Source organism: Macaca fascicularis, chromosome 1 (assembly GCF_037993035.2).
Source record: "Macaca fascicularis isolate 582-1 chromosome 1, T2T-MFA8v1.1".
NCBI classification, from domain to species: Eukaryota; Metazoa; Chordata; class Mammalia; order Primates; family Cercopithecidae; genus Macaca; species Macaca fascicularis.
The window spans coordinates 7,270,934-7,289,096 of NC_088375.1; the positions used below are offsets into that span (position 1 = coordinate 7,270,934).

At 38.1% G+C, this 18,163-nt stretch overlaps 1 protein-coding gene across 4 annotated transcripts in view; it reads right to left on the bottom strand.

Moving 5' to 3' along the window:
* Positions 1-2,325: 2,325 nt before the first annotated feature.
* EXO1 (exonuclease 1) overlaps positions 2,326-18,163 on the bottom strand; it is a 42,063-nt gene continuing 26,225 nt past the window's right edge. For all 4 annotated transcript variants that reach the window (XM_065541726.2, XM_005539665.5, XM_005539664.5 and 1 more), the window contains 4 exons: positions 14,464-15,061; positions 10,409-10,507; positions 6,858-7,051; positions 2,326-2,607 (listed from right to left, as the gene is read on the bottom strand). In XM_065541726.2, the coding sequence (XP_065397798.1) occupies positions 2,472-2,607; positions 6,858-7,051; positions 10,409-10,507; positions 14,464-15,061 (1,027 nt within the window). In that variant the 3' untranslated portion in view covers positions 2,326-2,471. The remainder of the gene's footprint in view (positions 2,608-6,857; positions 7,052-10,408; positions 10,508-14,463; positions 15,062-18,163) is intronic.

Here is an 18,163-nt window from a genome sequence, read left to right on the forward strand (position 1 = left end):
CCATTTTCTTCAGGCATAAAGTATAATTGTGAAGAAAGTCTGATCATCATCTTACATTTCACCTGGTTTTGCCTAGCCAAAGTTTTCTTCCTTTAAAGTATAGTATTTATGTCTTGGTGTTAGCTGCTGCTTAGGTACCAGAGTTCACTTTTAAAATATTGTTTCATATATTTAAATAAAACATTTTCTAAAATTATAGGGTTTTGTTGTTTCAAATTCCCATTATCTGTAGGTTGGGTCTTCTTTGTCGTTTTCTAATTAAACAAAAATTGATTTTTTATTCCTTTTTATTTTTACCTCTTTTAAAAGACATTATCCATAGTGTTTATATTGCATCTCTGATGTTTTTAGTTACAATGTTTTCTTGAGCTTATTTCTGATTCTTGTAATCCTAAATTTGTCATATTTTATATCATCTTTCTAATATCTTTTAGCACATTTTAAACAAACGAGTTTTGCTCTGCTCTGTGGACCTATCTTTCTGATACATCTTCATTGTCCAGAAATCTTCTCTACTCTTTCTTTTCATTAACTTTGTATGAGATTCATCTAAAAACTTTCCTTAGTTTCTTTTTAAGTAAAATTCTGTTTCCTAAACTTTGAGAAGGAAACATGATTCATGGGAACGTCTCTAAGTTTCTTTTTAAGTGTTCAAAACCAGTATTCTGCTGAGAGATTTTGGTTGACGATTCCCTATTCTACTTGTATTTGGACCTTCTCTTCATCTTTCTCTTCTTCGATTTGGCTTCCCCCCAGCAGTTTCTCTTCTGTGGGGAACGCTGTCCTGGAAGAGAACCTTGAACTCAGTGAATCAGTTCTAATACTTCCTAGGGGCTAGTTTACTTCAGTCCTTCAGACCTTAATACAAGCCTCTTGGACTCACCCACCTTCAAAATGGGCAAAGCCTCTCCCACTTGAGTGCTGTTTTCAACCTGGCCTGCTGTACTGTCCTCAGGTCATTAGATGCCATTTCCTCACTCTGCTTCGCCTGAACTGATGCCAATGCCAGCTTGTGGTCTTGTGGCTATCTTCACCCACTCACGTTGCTCATGGATTTTTATTTTGCTATCCAGTTGCTATTATATGGTGATTTGGAGATTGGAAACTGGCACTGCTATCTGCCCCTTCTCCCACACTATTTTTAAAGATTTCCAAAACCAATCCTATTTCCACTTACTCTGCACCTCTGGCTTTAGAGGAATCTGCATGTCTCCATTTGTCAAGCTTATCAGACTTTTACCTCTTCTAGTCTTCTGCCACTGACAATGATCATTTCTTTGTTAAATCACTTACTACTCATCCATCAGTTTCCTTGCCTGATGTCTCTTCTTCCATTCTGTTAACCCTTGTGGATTTGTCTTATTCCTTTTCTGTCATTTAAGTAGCATTTTTAGTGAGTGAGGGGATAAATATTTGTAGACAATGTTTGATTCACATTCCGAATTTGTTTTATAACAGGAAACATGCATGGAGAATTCAAATCTGCTTTTGTTCTTTGGATTAGGTCTTTTTCAGATTGGGCCTTTTTGGGTTTTAGTTTTCATTTTGTAATAGCTTTAGTTAGCTTTTATTCCACTCTGATCTCATTTTCCTAGAGTCCTCTACCGAGTCTCACTTAAAAATATAAATACTCTGGCTCTTTCCTTTATCCTCTGTATCACAAATACTTTTAGAAATCCTTTAATTCCTGTCACTTCAGCTCCTCAGTTAGTAGCTGGTTCTCTTTCCATGCATCTGCCCATTTCTTTGCAGAGAGTACGTGTCACAGACCTTGCAGATTTAGTATCTTATGCAGCGTTCAGCGGACTAGTTTTAAATATATGTTAAGGAAGCTTTAGCCCACACTTCAAAAAATATATATTAAAACTGAGGCTATTTTGAAGTTTAAAAATATTAATGATATAAGAAGTACTTCCTTTCATATGATGCTGAAAATTTTCCTTCAGTGTCAACCTATAATCCAACCAAAACCTTCAGGGATAAGAGAGCACTGTCTCATTTGTGTAATGATCTTTAACCCTTCCAATTACCCCCTCCCATCTCAACTTTATTTTCAATTCAACTCTGAAGGACAGATGGGAAAGGCAAGTGGAAAACTTTAAAGCCTGGAGAAACAGTGATTTCCTCTAGGACTGTAGTTTCTCCATTTGCTATCTTTCTACTTGACAACATTACAGAAATATTTAGAGTAGATTTTTATAAACTCCAGGGGATTTTCCCAATTAACATTAAAACTTCCAAAAACTTGTCAGAGATACAATTATTCTTCTATTTAGCTTCTTATAAAAATATAAAAAGCTGAGCAAAAAAACCACAACCCAATTATAAAGTTAATATACAAAATGTATTCTATTCTTAAAATGGCACAGAATGAAAAAAAATTCTTCAGGCTGATAAGTGCCTCATTCCCAAACAGGGACTTCAAATTGATCAGATTCTCTTGCAGGCAAAAGCATCGCAGCAGTCTGCATTTACTGGAATATCGCTCTTTGAACACGCACACATTCAGGTTTGTTAAATATATCCTCTTCCGCTTCTGGAGTTAGTTGGATGTTATCTCTGACCGGGGACAGGGGCTTCTTACAAGAAGGAAGCTTTTCGGAATCTCTGCAAAATACAATAACATAAATTTGGTATTTTTAGGGTACTGATTATGAGAGAAGAAATATTCTACCTGGACAAAATAGAGGGATATGAAGAGGATAAGACAGTTTACTGTATAATCTCGTTCAATTCATTATATAACACAATCAGCTTCTCCTGTGAGCACTCCCCATACATTCGGAGTCTCACTTCTTAGTGCCTCTTCTTGCTTTCAAAATCACCATTCAGTGTAGGTGCTGGGCCACCACTCGATATATTAGCTAAGGCAGAATGATTCCAATACTTTAATTCTTTTCTCCTTAGTGCCCTTCTCAAGTATGGTTAAGAACCAATATAAGTGAAGCAGGAACAAATGGTTAAGCCCTGGTGAAGCCCTACCTTTTTTTTTTCTTTTTTGAGACAGTCTTGCTCTGTCATCTAGGCTGGAGTGCAGTGGCATGATATTGGCTCACTGCAACCTCCGCCTCCTGGGTTCAAGCGATTATCTTGCTTCAGCCCGAGTAGCTGGAACTACAGGCCTGCACCACCACGTCTGGCTGAGTTTTGTATTTTTACTACAGATGGCGTTTCACCATGCTGGTCAGGCTGGTCTCAAACTCCCGACCTCAAGTGATCAGCCTGCTTCAGCCTCCCAAAGTGCTGGGATTACAGGCGTGAGCCACCGTGCCCGGCCTAAGCCCTATCTTTTATTCTCCTCTCAGTTTTTTTTTCTTTTTTCTTTTCTGGAAGGAAGCTATCTATAAAAATTAATCCTGTTATGAAGATATTACAGGTAATTCTATCTCCTGTCAACAAAAATTAAACACCAGTAAGTCTTTTTTTCTCAAAGGTATTTAAGAATACTGTTGCACCCTTAATTTCTCTCTAGCAACAGTTTTCAAAGCATGTTCCATGACCCCTGGAGAGTCCCAAGATCCTTTCAACAGGTTTCCAAGATCAAAACTATTCTTACAATATTCAGACTTTGTTCCTCCTTTCCACTGTGCTGACACTTGTATGGATGTTGCTAAAGCAGAACTGAGTGAAACTGCTGACAACTCGGTGTCAATCAACACGGTGGCATCACACTGTACAAGTCATACCAGCACTATTTGTATTCTCCACCTCCGTGCACTTGCAGTTAAAGAAAAGTCTCAAAAATGTTCTTGATGGAAGCAGTAAAAATCACTAATTTCATTAAATCTCAACCCTTTGGTATACTTCAAATTTTTTTTTTTAAATTTTTTGAGACAGGGTCTCGTTCTGTTGCACTCTGGCTGGAGTGCAGTGCTGCAATCTCAGCTCACTGCAACCTCCACCTCCTGGGCTCAAGCAATTCTGCCACTTCAGCCTCCTGAGAAGCTGGGACGATAGGCACATGCCACCACGCTCGGCTAATTTTTTGGTATGCTTTTTAATATTCTGTGGCAAAATGGAAAGCACAAACAAAACACTTCTATTGTGTATAGAAGTATGATAGTTTATCTCAAGTAAAAGCATGTGACACTAAGGTCATTCAGGACTTCTCTAAAATGAACAAAAAGGGGCCAGGCGTGCTGGCTTATGTCTGTAATCCTAGCACTTTGGGAGGCTCAAGCAGGTGGATCACTTGAGGTCAGGAGTTTGAAACCAGCCTGGCCAACACAGCGAAACCTGATCTCTACAAAAAATAAAAAATTAGCAGGGCATGGTGGCAGGTGCCTGTAATCCCAGTTACTTGGGAGGCTGAGACAGGTGAATCACTTGAACCCAGGAGGCGGAGGCTGCAGTGAACTGAGATTGTGCCACTGAACTCCAGCCTGGGTGACAAAGAGAGACTTTGTCTCAAAATAAATAAACAAACAAACAAACAAATAAGATGAACAAAGAGAGTCTGTTACTTCAAAGAAAAATAAGGCCGGGCGCGGTGGCTCAAGCCTGTAATCCCAGCACTTTGGGAGGCCAAGACGGGTGGATCACAAGGTCAGGAGATCGAGACTATCCTGGCTAACACGGTGAAACCCCGTCTCTACTAAAAAAAAAAAAAAATACAAAAAACTAGCCGGGCGAGGTGACAGGCGCCTGTAGTCCCAGCTACTCGGGAGGCTGAGGCAGGAGAATGGCGTGAACCCGGGAGGCGGAGCTTGCAGTGAGCTGAGATCCGGCCACTGCACTCCAGCCTGGGCGACAGAGCGAGACTCCGTCTCAAAAAAAAAAAAAAGAAAAATAAATAACAGTATTTGTTGCTAATGATAAAATTCAAGCTTTCATATGAAAATTAAAATTTTGGAAAACATATCTGCCACACAATGGTTTTCCAATGTTAAAGGCTTCGTTGATTGCGACTTTTTTCTTATATTGTATAATAAAATATATCAATATTTGGAAGTACATCTCAATGACCCAATATTTTCCAAATGACCAACTCATGATGTTACATGTAAAGGATGCATTAAAAGTGCACCAGTGTAGGCCAGGCAAAGTGGCTCACACCTGCAATAAAAAATTAAATAATTAACTGGGGGTGGTGGCATACGCCTGTAGTCCCAGCTACTCAGGAGGCTGAGGCAGGAGGACTGCTTGAGCTTAGGAGGTCGAGGGTACAGTGAGCCATGATTGTGCCATTCCACCCTAGGCAACAGAAGAAAGGTACACCAGTGGACTGTAATATAACAGAGTACCAAAAGTCAGTCGATATGGTTTCATATTCTACACTACAACTAACCTTAAGAAACTACAAGTTGTTGAATTTAGACATAACAGCAGAGAAGAAAATTTATCATTATCTAAAAGGGCTATCAAAATATATATTTTCTAACTACAAATGTCTATTTCCTTCATATACTCAACCAAAACACCAAATCATAACAGATCAAATGTAGAAGCAGATGTAAGAATCCAGCTGAGTTCTATTAAGCCAGACAGTAAAGATTTGCAAACTAGACAGTAAAGATTTGCAAAATGAAATGTAAAACCGTGCCACTTTTTTTTTTACCTTTTAGGGGGATTTGGAAAATACAGCTATTTATTTTTTAAATGTACTATCTACATTCATATGTAATAGGCTTATCGTTATTTTAAAATTAATATTTTTAAATGTTCATTTCCATTTCTATGATGGGTAAGTGTTGACAAATATAACCTACATAAACCAAAGTGTTTTGGGGCCTTTAATAATTTTTAAGAGTATAAAGCATTCCTGAAAATAAAACGTTTGAAAACTGCTGTCATATGGTTTAATCCTAGACTTTGCACAATGGAAAATAAGAAACGATTGTCCAGCACTTACTTATTCACAAAGTGTTTCCCACTCATACCACCTCATCTATGACAATATTTCTATTAGGTAAGGTTTAATCCTATCATTCCATATAGTTAAAAAAATCTTTTATTAAACTTAGCACATTTCTTTTATTGAGAATGAGAAAATAGCTATAAGGTAATGCTACTCTGCGGCTAATTTTGTGGTCTAACAGAAGGAAGTATTATGGTTAACAAAAATTTAACTATATAGAGGATGAATTCTTTTAAAGCAGTGCTGGCCACATACACTGCAAATCTGGCAAATTCATCATATAAATCCAATGAGTCTCCCCATTTTAAGATTGATAAATTAGAGAAGTATGATATAGCACTGTACTTCTAGCCCTTCTTTAAAAATCTTATTTTCAGCCAGGTGCAGTGGCTCATGCCTGTAATCTCAGCACTTTGGGAGGCCGAGGCGGGCAGATCACCTGAGGTTGGGAGTTCGAAACCAGCCTGACCAACATGGAGAAACCCTGTGTCTACTAAAAATACAAAATTAGCCGGGCATGGTGGCGCACGCCTGTAATCCCAGCTACTTGGGAGGCGGAGGTTGTAGTGAGTGGAGATTGCACCATTGCATTCCAGTCTGGGTAACAAGAGCGAAACTCTGTCTCAAAACAAAATAAAATAAAATAAAATAAAATAAAATAAAATAAAATAAAATTTTTTTCTCTTTACAATCCTGAGAGATAAAAAAAGGAAGGCAAGAGACTTAAGGCCTAGGAAAGCAATTTGCTTAACATCAGAGAGCCCCCAAAACCAGACTGAAAACTGGTTTTTTTAGTTTGCCGTCTTTTTATGAAAAGAAGGTATAGAAATTGAAATTAAGTATAAAGAATCAGTTAAAGGGAAGAGAGAAAAATAATTATTTTATAGTGAGAGAAACAAAACTTGACTCATACGAAACTAGAAAGAGTTGGGAGAAAGGGATGGAAATTACAGAAAATAACAGTTTATCTTGTTTCAGAATAAGAAACAAGGCAACTCACTTTTTAAATCCAAAGTTTTTCCAGAGCTCATTGAGTTTGATCTGTAATCCCGGCTTGTTCTCGGCATTATGATGCTTTCGCTTCTGGATGCTTGCTGGCTTCTTGCTCAGCCCACTGGCTCTGGCAGGTCCTAGAGGTTTGATCTTGGTTGCAGAAAGAGAGTCTGCAGAACTGGATTTATATAGCCCAGGAACCTGAAGATTAAACACCCATTTTAAGGCCATTCTGTTAAAGCAACTCACTTTAATTTCAAACTATTCTTATTTATTGAGACGGAGTGTAGCTCTGTTGCCCAGTCTGGAGTGCAGTGGCGCGATCTCAGCTCACTGCAACCTCCAATTCCCGGGTTCACGCCATTCTTTTGCCTCAGTCTCCTGAGTAGCTGGGACTACAGGCGCCTGCCACCATGGCCAGCTATTTTTTTATATTTTTAGTAGAGACGGGGTTTCCCTGTGTTAGCCAGGATGGTCTTGATCTCCTGACCTCGTGATCCACCCGCCTCGGCCTCCCAAAGTGCTGAGATTACAGGCGTGAGCCATTGCGACCAGTCAAACTATTCTTTATACATAAGAACAAAATAACCCATAAGCAATGGTAAAAATGTGCTATTTATAAACGTCTATTACAGAAGTCATCATGAATTATTTTAACAGGTAACAGTAAACCTGGCATAAAATTTAAAAGTTCTCTCTTTTGTAAAGGAACAGAGAACAAAATGAATCTCTCTCACTGCCTCCCTTTCCAGAGGCAATTGCTGCTCCTGGCTTCCTGTGCATTCCCAGCTTCCTGTGCATCCAGACTCATGCGTGCACACACACACACACACACACACACACACACACACACACACACACAAACTGGCAGCATAATACACGCTGTTGTGCACTTCATTTTTCTCACTTAATGTATCTTGATTCCACTTAATGATGTATCTTAGATATTTTTTTCAGTTCACAGGAAATAGAATTTTATTTGGAATAGGTTGCCTGTTCTTCCATTGTATATATATGCCATAACTTACTTAAACAAACCTCTATTGACATTTAGGCTGTTTCTACTAAGGGTTGATTTTTACCCTGTGGATAGAATGGAGACAATGAAGTTTTGTTATTGCTTCTCAGGATAGTAAGAATGAGGTATATTAAAAAAGGTTTATATATGAATCTGGCAGTGTGTGTATAAAGAATGGAAAAGTTAAAGTTTCACACAGTAAAGATGAAATCCTTAAATATGTGTTGGTGATGGGGAGAAAAAAAGAAGACAAAGAAAGAAACGTTAGAATTTGGAAAGGTATCAATGTTTGGTTGTTTTTCTCTAACTGCTGTAGAAGGATCAAACTGACAATTATGAAGGAAAAGGACAACCTTAGGATTTTGAAACTAAGTGGCAGGTAATATAATTTTATTTAATAGATAAAAAACATTCTGAGAAGAAATAGAGGTAAAAGGCACGAGTTTGATTTTAGGTATTAAAGACGGGTATCAGGGAAAGCTCAGCTGGAGGGTCACCAAAACAGAAGTGGTAGTTAAATCCCTGACAAGGCAAATCTCTGAGAATAATAATAATAATATGATGCTTTACTATCTAGACATAACTCCTTTTGGAAAAGTACTTTCTACATCTCCAGTCATACCCATCATTGTAAATTATTCTGCATGTATCTTTCCAGACTTCTTAATGTGATACTACAAACATGCAAATGTGCACATGAATATTTTAAAGTATTTAAACAAAACACCACTATACATATTATTAACATTTTTTCCTTTTCAATAATAATGAATGTCTTTTCAAGTTAGTAGATATGACTGCAAAAGCCTTCTTGCTCAAAAATTTAAAAAATAATCTCATATTTACATATTTTATATTTGTATCTTTAATGTATTGGAATTTGCTATGGACTGAACGTTGTGTGCCCCCCACATTCATGTTGAAGTCCTGACCCTTTAAATCCTAATGTGATGGTGGGATTTTTGAGAGGTGATTAGATCATGAGAGTGGAGCCCTCAGGAATGAGATTAGTGCCCTTGTAAGAAGAGGTACAAAAGAGATGCTCTCTCCCTCTACCATGTAAGGACACAGCAAGAAGGCATCTGTCTGCAAACCAGGAAGTGGGCTCTCACCAGACACCAAATCTGCTGGTGCCTAGACCGGGGACTTCCCAGCCTTTAGAATTGTGAGAAATAAATATTTATCATTTAAGCAAATCCAGTTTCTGGTATTCTGTTATAGCAACCCATATTGACTATGGTAGAATTGATATTTATATTGTGTGAGACGGACATCTTCTTTCAAATGGATAAGCAGGGCCTGTATTACAATTTTAAGAAGTTTTTATGGTACTAGAAACATAATATATGCTCATGGTAGAAAAACACAAGAAAAAGAACACAAAAAAGTTCACCTATATTTCTACCACTAAGAGCTAAAACCAAAGATTATTTAATAATTCACTCCCTTATTGTTATTTAGATTATTTCCAATTTTTCACTATTATAACCAATGCAGTATTAAGTATTCTTGTATTTAAATTCTCAATGTTTCCTTAGGCTAAAGTTCTAGAATACACTTACTGGTTTGAATTATTTGAACTCTTTCAAATTTTTTTCTAGAAATGGCAGACAAATCCTTACCTTTTAAAATATGTGATTCTATACTCTCATAAAAAATGAGCATAATTAAAAACATTTTTTGGAAATATGAAGAGGCAAGAAATGATTTTATTATTTTAATTTGCACTATTTGATTACTAATGAGGTTAAACATATGGTTAAACAAATGAGGTTAAACATATATTAATCAACCATTGGTACTTTTCCTTTTGTGACCTGTTTATGACCTTTATCCATCTTTTAAGTTAGGAAATAGTGTTTTTATATTGATGAACAAGAACACTTAATACATAAAATATGCTTTAATTTGTGCTTAATATATAAAATATGCTTTGCTATGTAGTAACACAAATATCTATATATTTGGATTTAAAAAACCATGGGTACACAGTTTCTAGGCGGCCTTTTGGCAGTATGTATCAATGCTAAATCACACACGCCTTGGGACTACGTATCAATGCTAAATCACACACGCCTTGGGACTACGTATCAATGCTAAATCACACACGCCTTGGGACTACGAATCAATGCTAAATCATACATGCCTCCATGGAATGAATCCTTACAGACTAATCAGGAACATGTCCTCAAATATTTATCCACAATATCTTGGTTGCAGTATTATTTGCTAGAGCAAAACAATTTAGGGTAAATGACAAAAATAAGAGGATTGGCCAAACCCATACAACTGCATATTATAAAGTCATCACATTAATGACTAAAAGTACATGGAAAATGATCTTTCATACACACTGCAAGAGAAAATAAGTTTCACTGCTTAAACACCTACAGTCAAGCATGAAGTTTTAAAGCAGACATTTTTATATAAATGAGAGACTACAGGTATTTCCATTTTTAATTCTGCTTGTATTTCTCATTTTCTAGTTGTAAGCATACACTGCTTCTGAAATTAAAAAAAAAATTAAATAAATGTTTTACCTTGTTCCTTAGAGGTGTGTCTTTTGAGAAATGAGATAAACGTAGCTTGGAGGTCTGGTCACTTTGACTGTCAAGTAACTTAGTATTGCAATCAGATTCCTTGAGTCCCCAGATCAAAAAATAAAATAAAATAATATTTTTACTATAGAATTTTTATGACAACAAACCAATATTCAACAAAATGGAAAATAAATAAGACCATGGGAGAGAATCAATAAAAGAAAACGAATCTAATATGGAAAGGATGATGTCTGCCAATTTCATGGAAGAAGCTAGCAAGATGTTTCAGCTGGAGAGGTCAATTACATAAAATATCTACTTAAAATTAAAGTCTTTTATGAACTGTTAGAAGAGGATGTAAAAATGCTGAGTCAGATAAAACACAAGTCTGCTACTGTGAAAATGTTGAGTTACACATGTGTGGTTAACAGTTTTCATCTTACTAGCTAAAATAAGTTGAACAGGTGCAGCTCCATCCCTTCTTTTAATCAAGTAACATGTTTAACTTTAAAGAGAAAAAAAAGGTATCCACTTTCAAGTGGAGTAGTATTGTATTCGATGCACTTCACCTTTACTGACGACTTTCAGACCTACCCTCTGCCCCCAATTTTCTATCAGATGAGACTTTTCTATAGATGGAGAGTTCTCTTATAATCTGCATTCCCATGAAAGTCAAATAAAAGAGGACAATGAGACCAGGTGTGGAGGCTCATGCCTGTAATCCCAGTACTTTGGGAGGCCAATGCTCAGTACTTTGGGCAGACCACTTGAGGTCAGGAGTTCGAGACCAGTCTGGCCAACATGGTGAAAACTCGTCTCTACTAAAAATACAAAAATTAGCCGGGCGTGGTGGCACATGCCTGTTATCTCAGCTACTTGGGAGGCTGAGGTGGGGAAAATCGCTTGAACGCGCGAGGTGGAGGTTGCAGTGAGCCAAGATTGTACTTCTGCAATCCAGCCTACGCAACAGAACAGACTCAAAAAACCAAAAAAAAACCAAAAAAAAAAGGGCAATAAAAAACCGAATAGTGAAAAGCACCCCATTAACTTGTGTTATACCTTACAGAAACCCTAACATTCCTTGCTCATAGCTAACAGTATTGTGACTCTGAGCTAAATCATTTCCTGAAGATCACAAGGAAGGTCCTAAGATGACTTCAACCTCAAATATGGTCAAGGAACTCAACACAGAATCTATGAGTGTTGCTTTTCACAGTGAACTACCAACAGAAGGCTCTAATATTGGAGCATTTTCTTCTGAACTATAGGATAAAAACTGATATTCAAAATGATGCCCCAAGGGCATCACAGCTTTCTGAAACATTTCTGAATCAAAGAAAGATTATATCATTTTACGTTAACTGTCAGCATCAAATTCTTTGAGAATTAACTATTTATTCTAGTAAGAGTTTACTACATCTGGCAGCAAAAGAGATGACTTAATGAATGATTCCTAGTTTTGTTTAGTTTGTTAACTTTCGGGGGGGGGGCGTGGCTAGGGGAGGAGGATTCATATTTCTGTAACCATTAGTGTATTAAAAAAGGTTAGCCCGGAAGACAAAATGAGGAATTCTATTAGTATGACCAGCCTACAGTGGGAGCCGATATGGCTTCCCAGGAAAACCTGGCTAAACGCTTCCAAAGTAAATGAAATAGTAAGATGCATGCTGGAAATATAAAAAAGACAACCCCAAAGGAACTCAGCAGACTTAATATCCTCACAAATTAACAGTGATGTTTTTATGAAAGATGTTCAAGACAGCCAATGCTGTGGTACCCAAGTGGCAGTAAGAGAAGATGCAGGGCGAAGTAGAAATGACAAAGACGAGATAAAGATGGAGGTTCACAGTAAAAGAAACACTCTTCTAGTCCAGGGTGCACAGTACTCAGGATGGACCAGCCGAAGGCAAAGTGAAAGAAAGGGAAAAGAAAAGCAGAAGCGTCCAAGGTGGCCAAGGGTATGTCTCGGCAGCCTCTGAAAAACGTAAGAAGGGCCGAGTGAGGTGGCTCATGTCTGTAGTCCCAGCATTTTGGGAGGCTGAGGTGGGGGTGGATCATCTGAGGTCAGGAGTTCGAGACCAGCCTGACCAATATGGTGAAACCCCATCTCTACCAAAAAAACAAAAATTAGCCAGGCATGGTGGTGTACACCTGTCATCCCAAATATTCAGGAGGCTGAGACAGGAGAATCACTTGAACCCAGGAGGCGGAGGTTGCAGTGAGCCGAGACTGTGCCACTGCACTCCAGCCTGGGTGACACAGTGAGACTGTTGCAAAACAACAACAACAACAACAACAACAACAAACATAAGAAGGAAGTCTCTGAGCCTACTCTGGCTCAGGAGGCTGCCCGATTTGGGGAAAAAAAAAATGTAAAAAAAGGCACAGGGGACAGATTTTGGGTTCAAATATATGAATACATTTCAGCTTTCTCCAAATGAAAACAACTTATTTACACATTTTAATTTGGCTTTTTTCTTCAATTTCAGTCCAGTATATCTCTAGTTTCCTTTGGGAACTTGAATAAAATATTTTCTTCTTTAATAAATAAAAGCTACACTGATTTATTAGATGCTGTTCAATATTTGGAATTATCAGGTATCAAAATTTTGTCAAATATTACCATGGCTATAATTGTTCCTACAACTTGGTCGGTTATTATAGTTCATAAAGATAAAGAAGGAATGTTATATTGGTTAATTTGAGATAACTCAGGTTTAAAAAAGCTACTGCCAACATGTCATTTAAAAATATATCACTGGATCTTATGAGCAGTACAGTCACGTACTGCGTAACCATGTTTCATTCAACAGCAGATCATGTATTCAGTGGTCTGCATATTTGGATTGCATATTCAGTATTTTCACTATAACTTTCTATGTGTGATACACAAATACTTACCATTGTGTTATAGTTGCCTACAATGTTCAGTTCAGTAACGTGCTGTACAGGTTGTAGCCTCAGAGCAATAACGCTTTAGCATCTAGCCTAGGTGTGTAGTAGGCTAGACCATCTAGGTTTGTATACGTTCACTCTATGATGTTTGTACAACGACCAAATCAGATCACCTAACAATGCATGTCTCAGAACATATAGTTAAGTAACACACGACTGTACTTATTTGGAGTTTTATGTCAGAATACAAGATACATTATATATTACTAGAAGAAAAAACTGGTTAGGATGCTTTTATTAATTTAAAACAGAATTACAACATCACTTGTATTACTGTTTTGTCTTGTCATAAGGTGTTTAGCAGGAATAAGAAGAGTAAATGAAAATATATTTCTGAAGTACTAAAACTTAAGATGGATACCATTGCATTAACAGGGCCACTTCCTTATAAGGTCTCTCTCTCTTTTTTTTTTTTTCTTTTTCTTTTTTTTTTTGAGACAGTCTGGCTCTGTCCCCCAGGCTGGAGTGCAGTGGCTCAATCTCGGCTCACTGCAACCTCCGCATCCCAGGTTCAAGCGATTATCCTGCCTCAGCCTCCCAAATAGCTGGGATCATAGGCGCCCATCACCATGCCTGCCTAATATTTTTGTATTTTCAGTAGAGACAGGGTTTCACCATGCTGGCCAGGCTGGTCTCAAACTCCTGAACTCAAGTGATCCACTCACCCCGGCCTCCCAAAGTGCTGGGATTACAGGCATGAGCCATCGCACTTGGCCCCTTATACGGTCTTAAATGTTATCTGAATTCAAGAGCATATTAAGGATTTGAACAATAAACTGATAATAATTTTTCATTTCACAGATTATCACTCTGCCTAGGTTTGAACTGTGGCATACCTTGACATACCCACCAGTGGAACACACAGTGATTCAGGAAATACACAGAGTTAATTTACATGTATTGGAGTTTAAAATGTGAAAGATACAGAGAAGTCCTTCACATGCATAAAATGTGAACTTTCTGCACAGTAGAATTTAGAATGAAAAAAATTAATATAGCTCGTCATTTACGTGTAGGAAAAATTTCCTCAATGATTTGAGTAACAATCTATTTTTTCTTACATGTAAATTTGAAAAGGAAGCCTTCAGGATTTGACTTACCTCTAAATCGGAGTCTTTACTGGAACACTGAGAAAGCTCGGATGCATTTGAACTCTGCAGGGAGAATTCTCCACTTTCCTGGGACTGTGAAGAACACGCTCCTTCTCGTAAGGGATGAGCCTCATCATCACTGGACTCCTCGCTCTTTAACTGAGACACGTCAGACATACTAATCTCAGGCAGAGAGGTGGGGGAATCGCTTTTTCTTCGGAATTGCTGCAATGCTGTGCTTGGAGAGGGGCTTGGCGTTCTTGAAAAATCTCCAAGACCTCCAGTCCAACTAAAACAACTTCTTAGCGTTCCCAAAGTGGGTGGTGAAATGGTCCTTGTGAATTTGCTGCTCTTAAAAGAGTGAGACTCTTCATCTGTAAACACTGTTGCCTTGTCTGGAATATGATCACTTGGAATATGATTATTCGGCATGTCAACACTTGAATTATGTGCTACGTTTGTGTCAACCAGCCTCTTGCCTTCTTGGTCTCCATACTCTGATTCATGCAGATTGTTCTCTTTATCTGTGACAGAAGTTTCATCCAGAGGCTGGCTGCTCACTTTGTTTGATACACAGTCAATAGAATCTGGAGAACTGCAAAAAAACCTAACCGGAAAAAAGGAATAGAAACAATAAGTATAAGTATTTTAGAGTTTTCTCAAGGGGTGTCAAGATTCAAAATGGAATAATTAGTTGCTTTTTGAAAAAAGTCTCATAAATACATAATTTCATAAAGGCATAAAAAATCTTAAATTTTAGTCAAAATTCAAATTTTGATTATGCCAACATTCACATATTTAGAATTCTATTTATGCAATGAATTTTTAGACAGGACTTTCTTTTTTTCTGAGATGGAGTCTCTCTCTGTCGCCAGGCTGGAGTGCAGTGGCACGATCTCGGCTCATTGCAACCTCCGCCTCCCGGGCTCCAGTGATTCTCCTGCCTCAGCCTCCTGAGTAGCTGGGATTACAGGCTCGCGCCACCACGCCGGCTAATTTTGCATTTTAGTAGAGACGGGTTTCTCCATGTTGGTCAGGCTGGTCTCAAACTCCCAATCTCAGGTGATCCGCCCACCTCGGCCTCCCAAAGTGTTTGGATTACAGGCGTGAGCCACAGCGCCCAGTCTAGAGAGGACTTTCTAAAAGCAGTCTTCTATATACACATGTACCTGGAACTTCTGTACTTTATTTATGCCTAATCATCATATAGGTGTTCTTTCCCTAAACTTATGGACTCTCAAATAGAAGATAAACTCTTTGAGGGCAGGTACTTCCCACGTCTTTGTATCTTTCATAGTACCTAGGATGGGGCTAAAAGATGGTCAAACATATGAACAGATGTAGAAATATGCAACCAAAAGGACAATTTACAACTATTCTCTCATATTTTGTAGGAAGCAAAATTAAAGAAATTAGCTATTTACCCTTCATCTTAGCTTTGCTCCTAGCATTATACCATCTGGGAACTTGTAATAGTATACTAATCTACCAGCATGTTATATACCCTATACACTTCTACACTCTTTTAAATATACAGGTTAAGACTTTCTTTCAAATCAATCATTAAAATCCATATTACTAAAGAGGTGTCACTATTTAGTATAGCAGCTTTAAAAAAAAATTCCAATAAAAATGAAAGATCAGTATTATTGAGGAGGCAAGGAGTTTTTAGGTTTAAAAAAAAATCCTAGTGTACATGATCAGATAAAACATAAAACTTAAAGAGAATTTACCTCCTTAGTAAGCATTAGTTCAAATCCAAGATAATGAACAGAATATTTACTAAATGCTAGAGAGTAAAAATCCTTTCTATCCTTTCACCAAATCCCTAGATTAGTTGTATGGGGTGGGGGCAGGAAGCAGTACATGGAAGAAAAGCTCTTACTAGGCTTTTCAGTAAGCAGAAAACGTGAGCTCCTAGATATGACTGCAAATTCATTTTTAAATCAACAGTAATTCCTGTGATGCCCAACTATTCTTCCACATATCATTTCACAGGTAAAGAGAAGTGATAGTGACAACGCCAGGGTTATAAAATTAATTGGCTAGCAACAAACAGAATTAAAACTCAGAACTTTCCTCCCAACTGGCCTATACTGTTACTTAATTGACTTGTATTTCCAGATCTCGAAAGATAAAACTGGCATGTTTCTGTGATAACTACCTACAAAATAAAAATAATTAAGACCTAAAACAGGCTTCCCAAATGCAGGCAAATTGGTGACAACGTTTTACATGTTTGATATCTCCTTTTACTTGCATTCTATTAAAAAGAGAGGAGTGATCATGCTTGCACATATGTTAATGACTAGGCATTATGCCAGGTGCTTGATACGCAGAGTTTCTATTTACCTTCACAACAGACTTACGTGTATAATCATCCATTTTTTATGAAGAAATAGGCTCAGGGAGGTGAACAGTGTGTGAAAGATGACTCAACTAAAAAGATGACAGAGTGAGAATTCAAATCCAGGCCTATTGGATTGTATGCTGCTTCCAATCCATTATATCAACTGTGACTAGGAATTTTCCTAGCACCAGTACTAACTATACAACCTTGAGAACGCTTAACCTCTCAGAGCCTCAGTCTCTTAACCCCAAATAGTGAAGATAGCATCAATCCTGTGTATCTCATAATATTTTTGTGAGAAATAGAAAAACACGTAAAATTACTTTGAAAATTAACTTTGAAAACTAATTTAATAATATCCAGTTAATTAAAAAAAATATTTTTTTGAGATGGAGTCTCGCTCTGTTACCCAGGCTGGAGTACAGGGGTGCGATCTCAATTCTCTGCAAGCTCCTCCTTCTGGGTTCAAGCAATTCTCCTGCCTCAGCCCCCAGAGAAACTGGGATTACAGGCGCCTGCCACTACGCCCAGCTAATTTTTGTATACTTAGTAGAGATGGGGTTTCACTATGTTGGCCAGGCTGATCTCAAACTCCTGACCTCAGGTGATCTATCCTCCTTGTCCTCCCAAAGTGCTGAGATTAGAGGCGTGAGCCTAGTCCTATCTAGTCATTATTAAATGTTGCTATATAACATAAGCCATAAAATGATACATCAAAGACTGACTTACTCCTGATAATTATTTCTCACAGAAAGCTGACAGAGAAAAAAATATTTCTCTAGGTATTTCTTTTTTTTTTTTTTTTTTGAGTCTCGCTCTGTCACCCGAGCAGGAGTACAGTGGCCGGATCTCAGCTCACTGCAAGCTCCGCCTCCCGGGTTTACGCCATTCTCCTGCCTCAGCCTCCCAAGTAGCTGGGACTACAGGCGCCGCCACCTCGCCCGGCTAGTTTTTTGTATTTTTTAGTAGAGACGGGGTTTCACCGTGTTAGCCAGGATGGTCTCGATCTCCTGACCTCGTGATCCGCCCGTCTCGGCCTCCCAAAGTGCTGGGATTACAGGCTTGAGCCACCGCGCCCGGCTCTAGGTATTTCTTAATGTACCCTCTGAACAAGTTGCTAGTGAAACATCTAAACTACATAAAGCAGCCATGTACAGTCTCAAACTAGAAGATTTCCTTAAGTTTCTACAATGACTAAATAGGCAAGCCCTGTAGAGACACACATTCTCTCTCTCTCTTTTTTTTTTTTTTTTTTGAGACGGAGTTTCGCTCTGTCGCCCAGGCTGGAGTGCAGTGGCCGGATCTCAGCTCACTGCAAGCTCCGCCTCCTGGGTTTACGCCATTCTCCTGCCTCAGCCT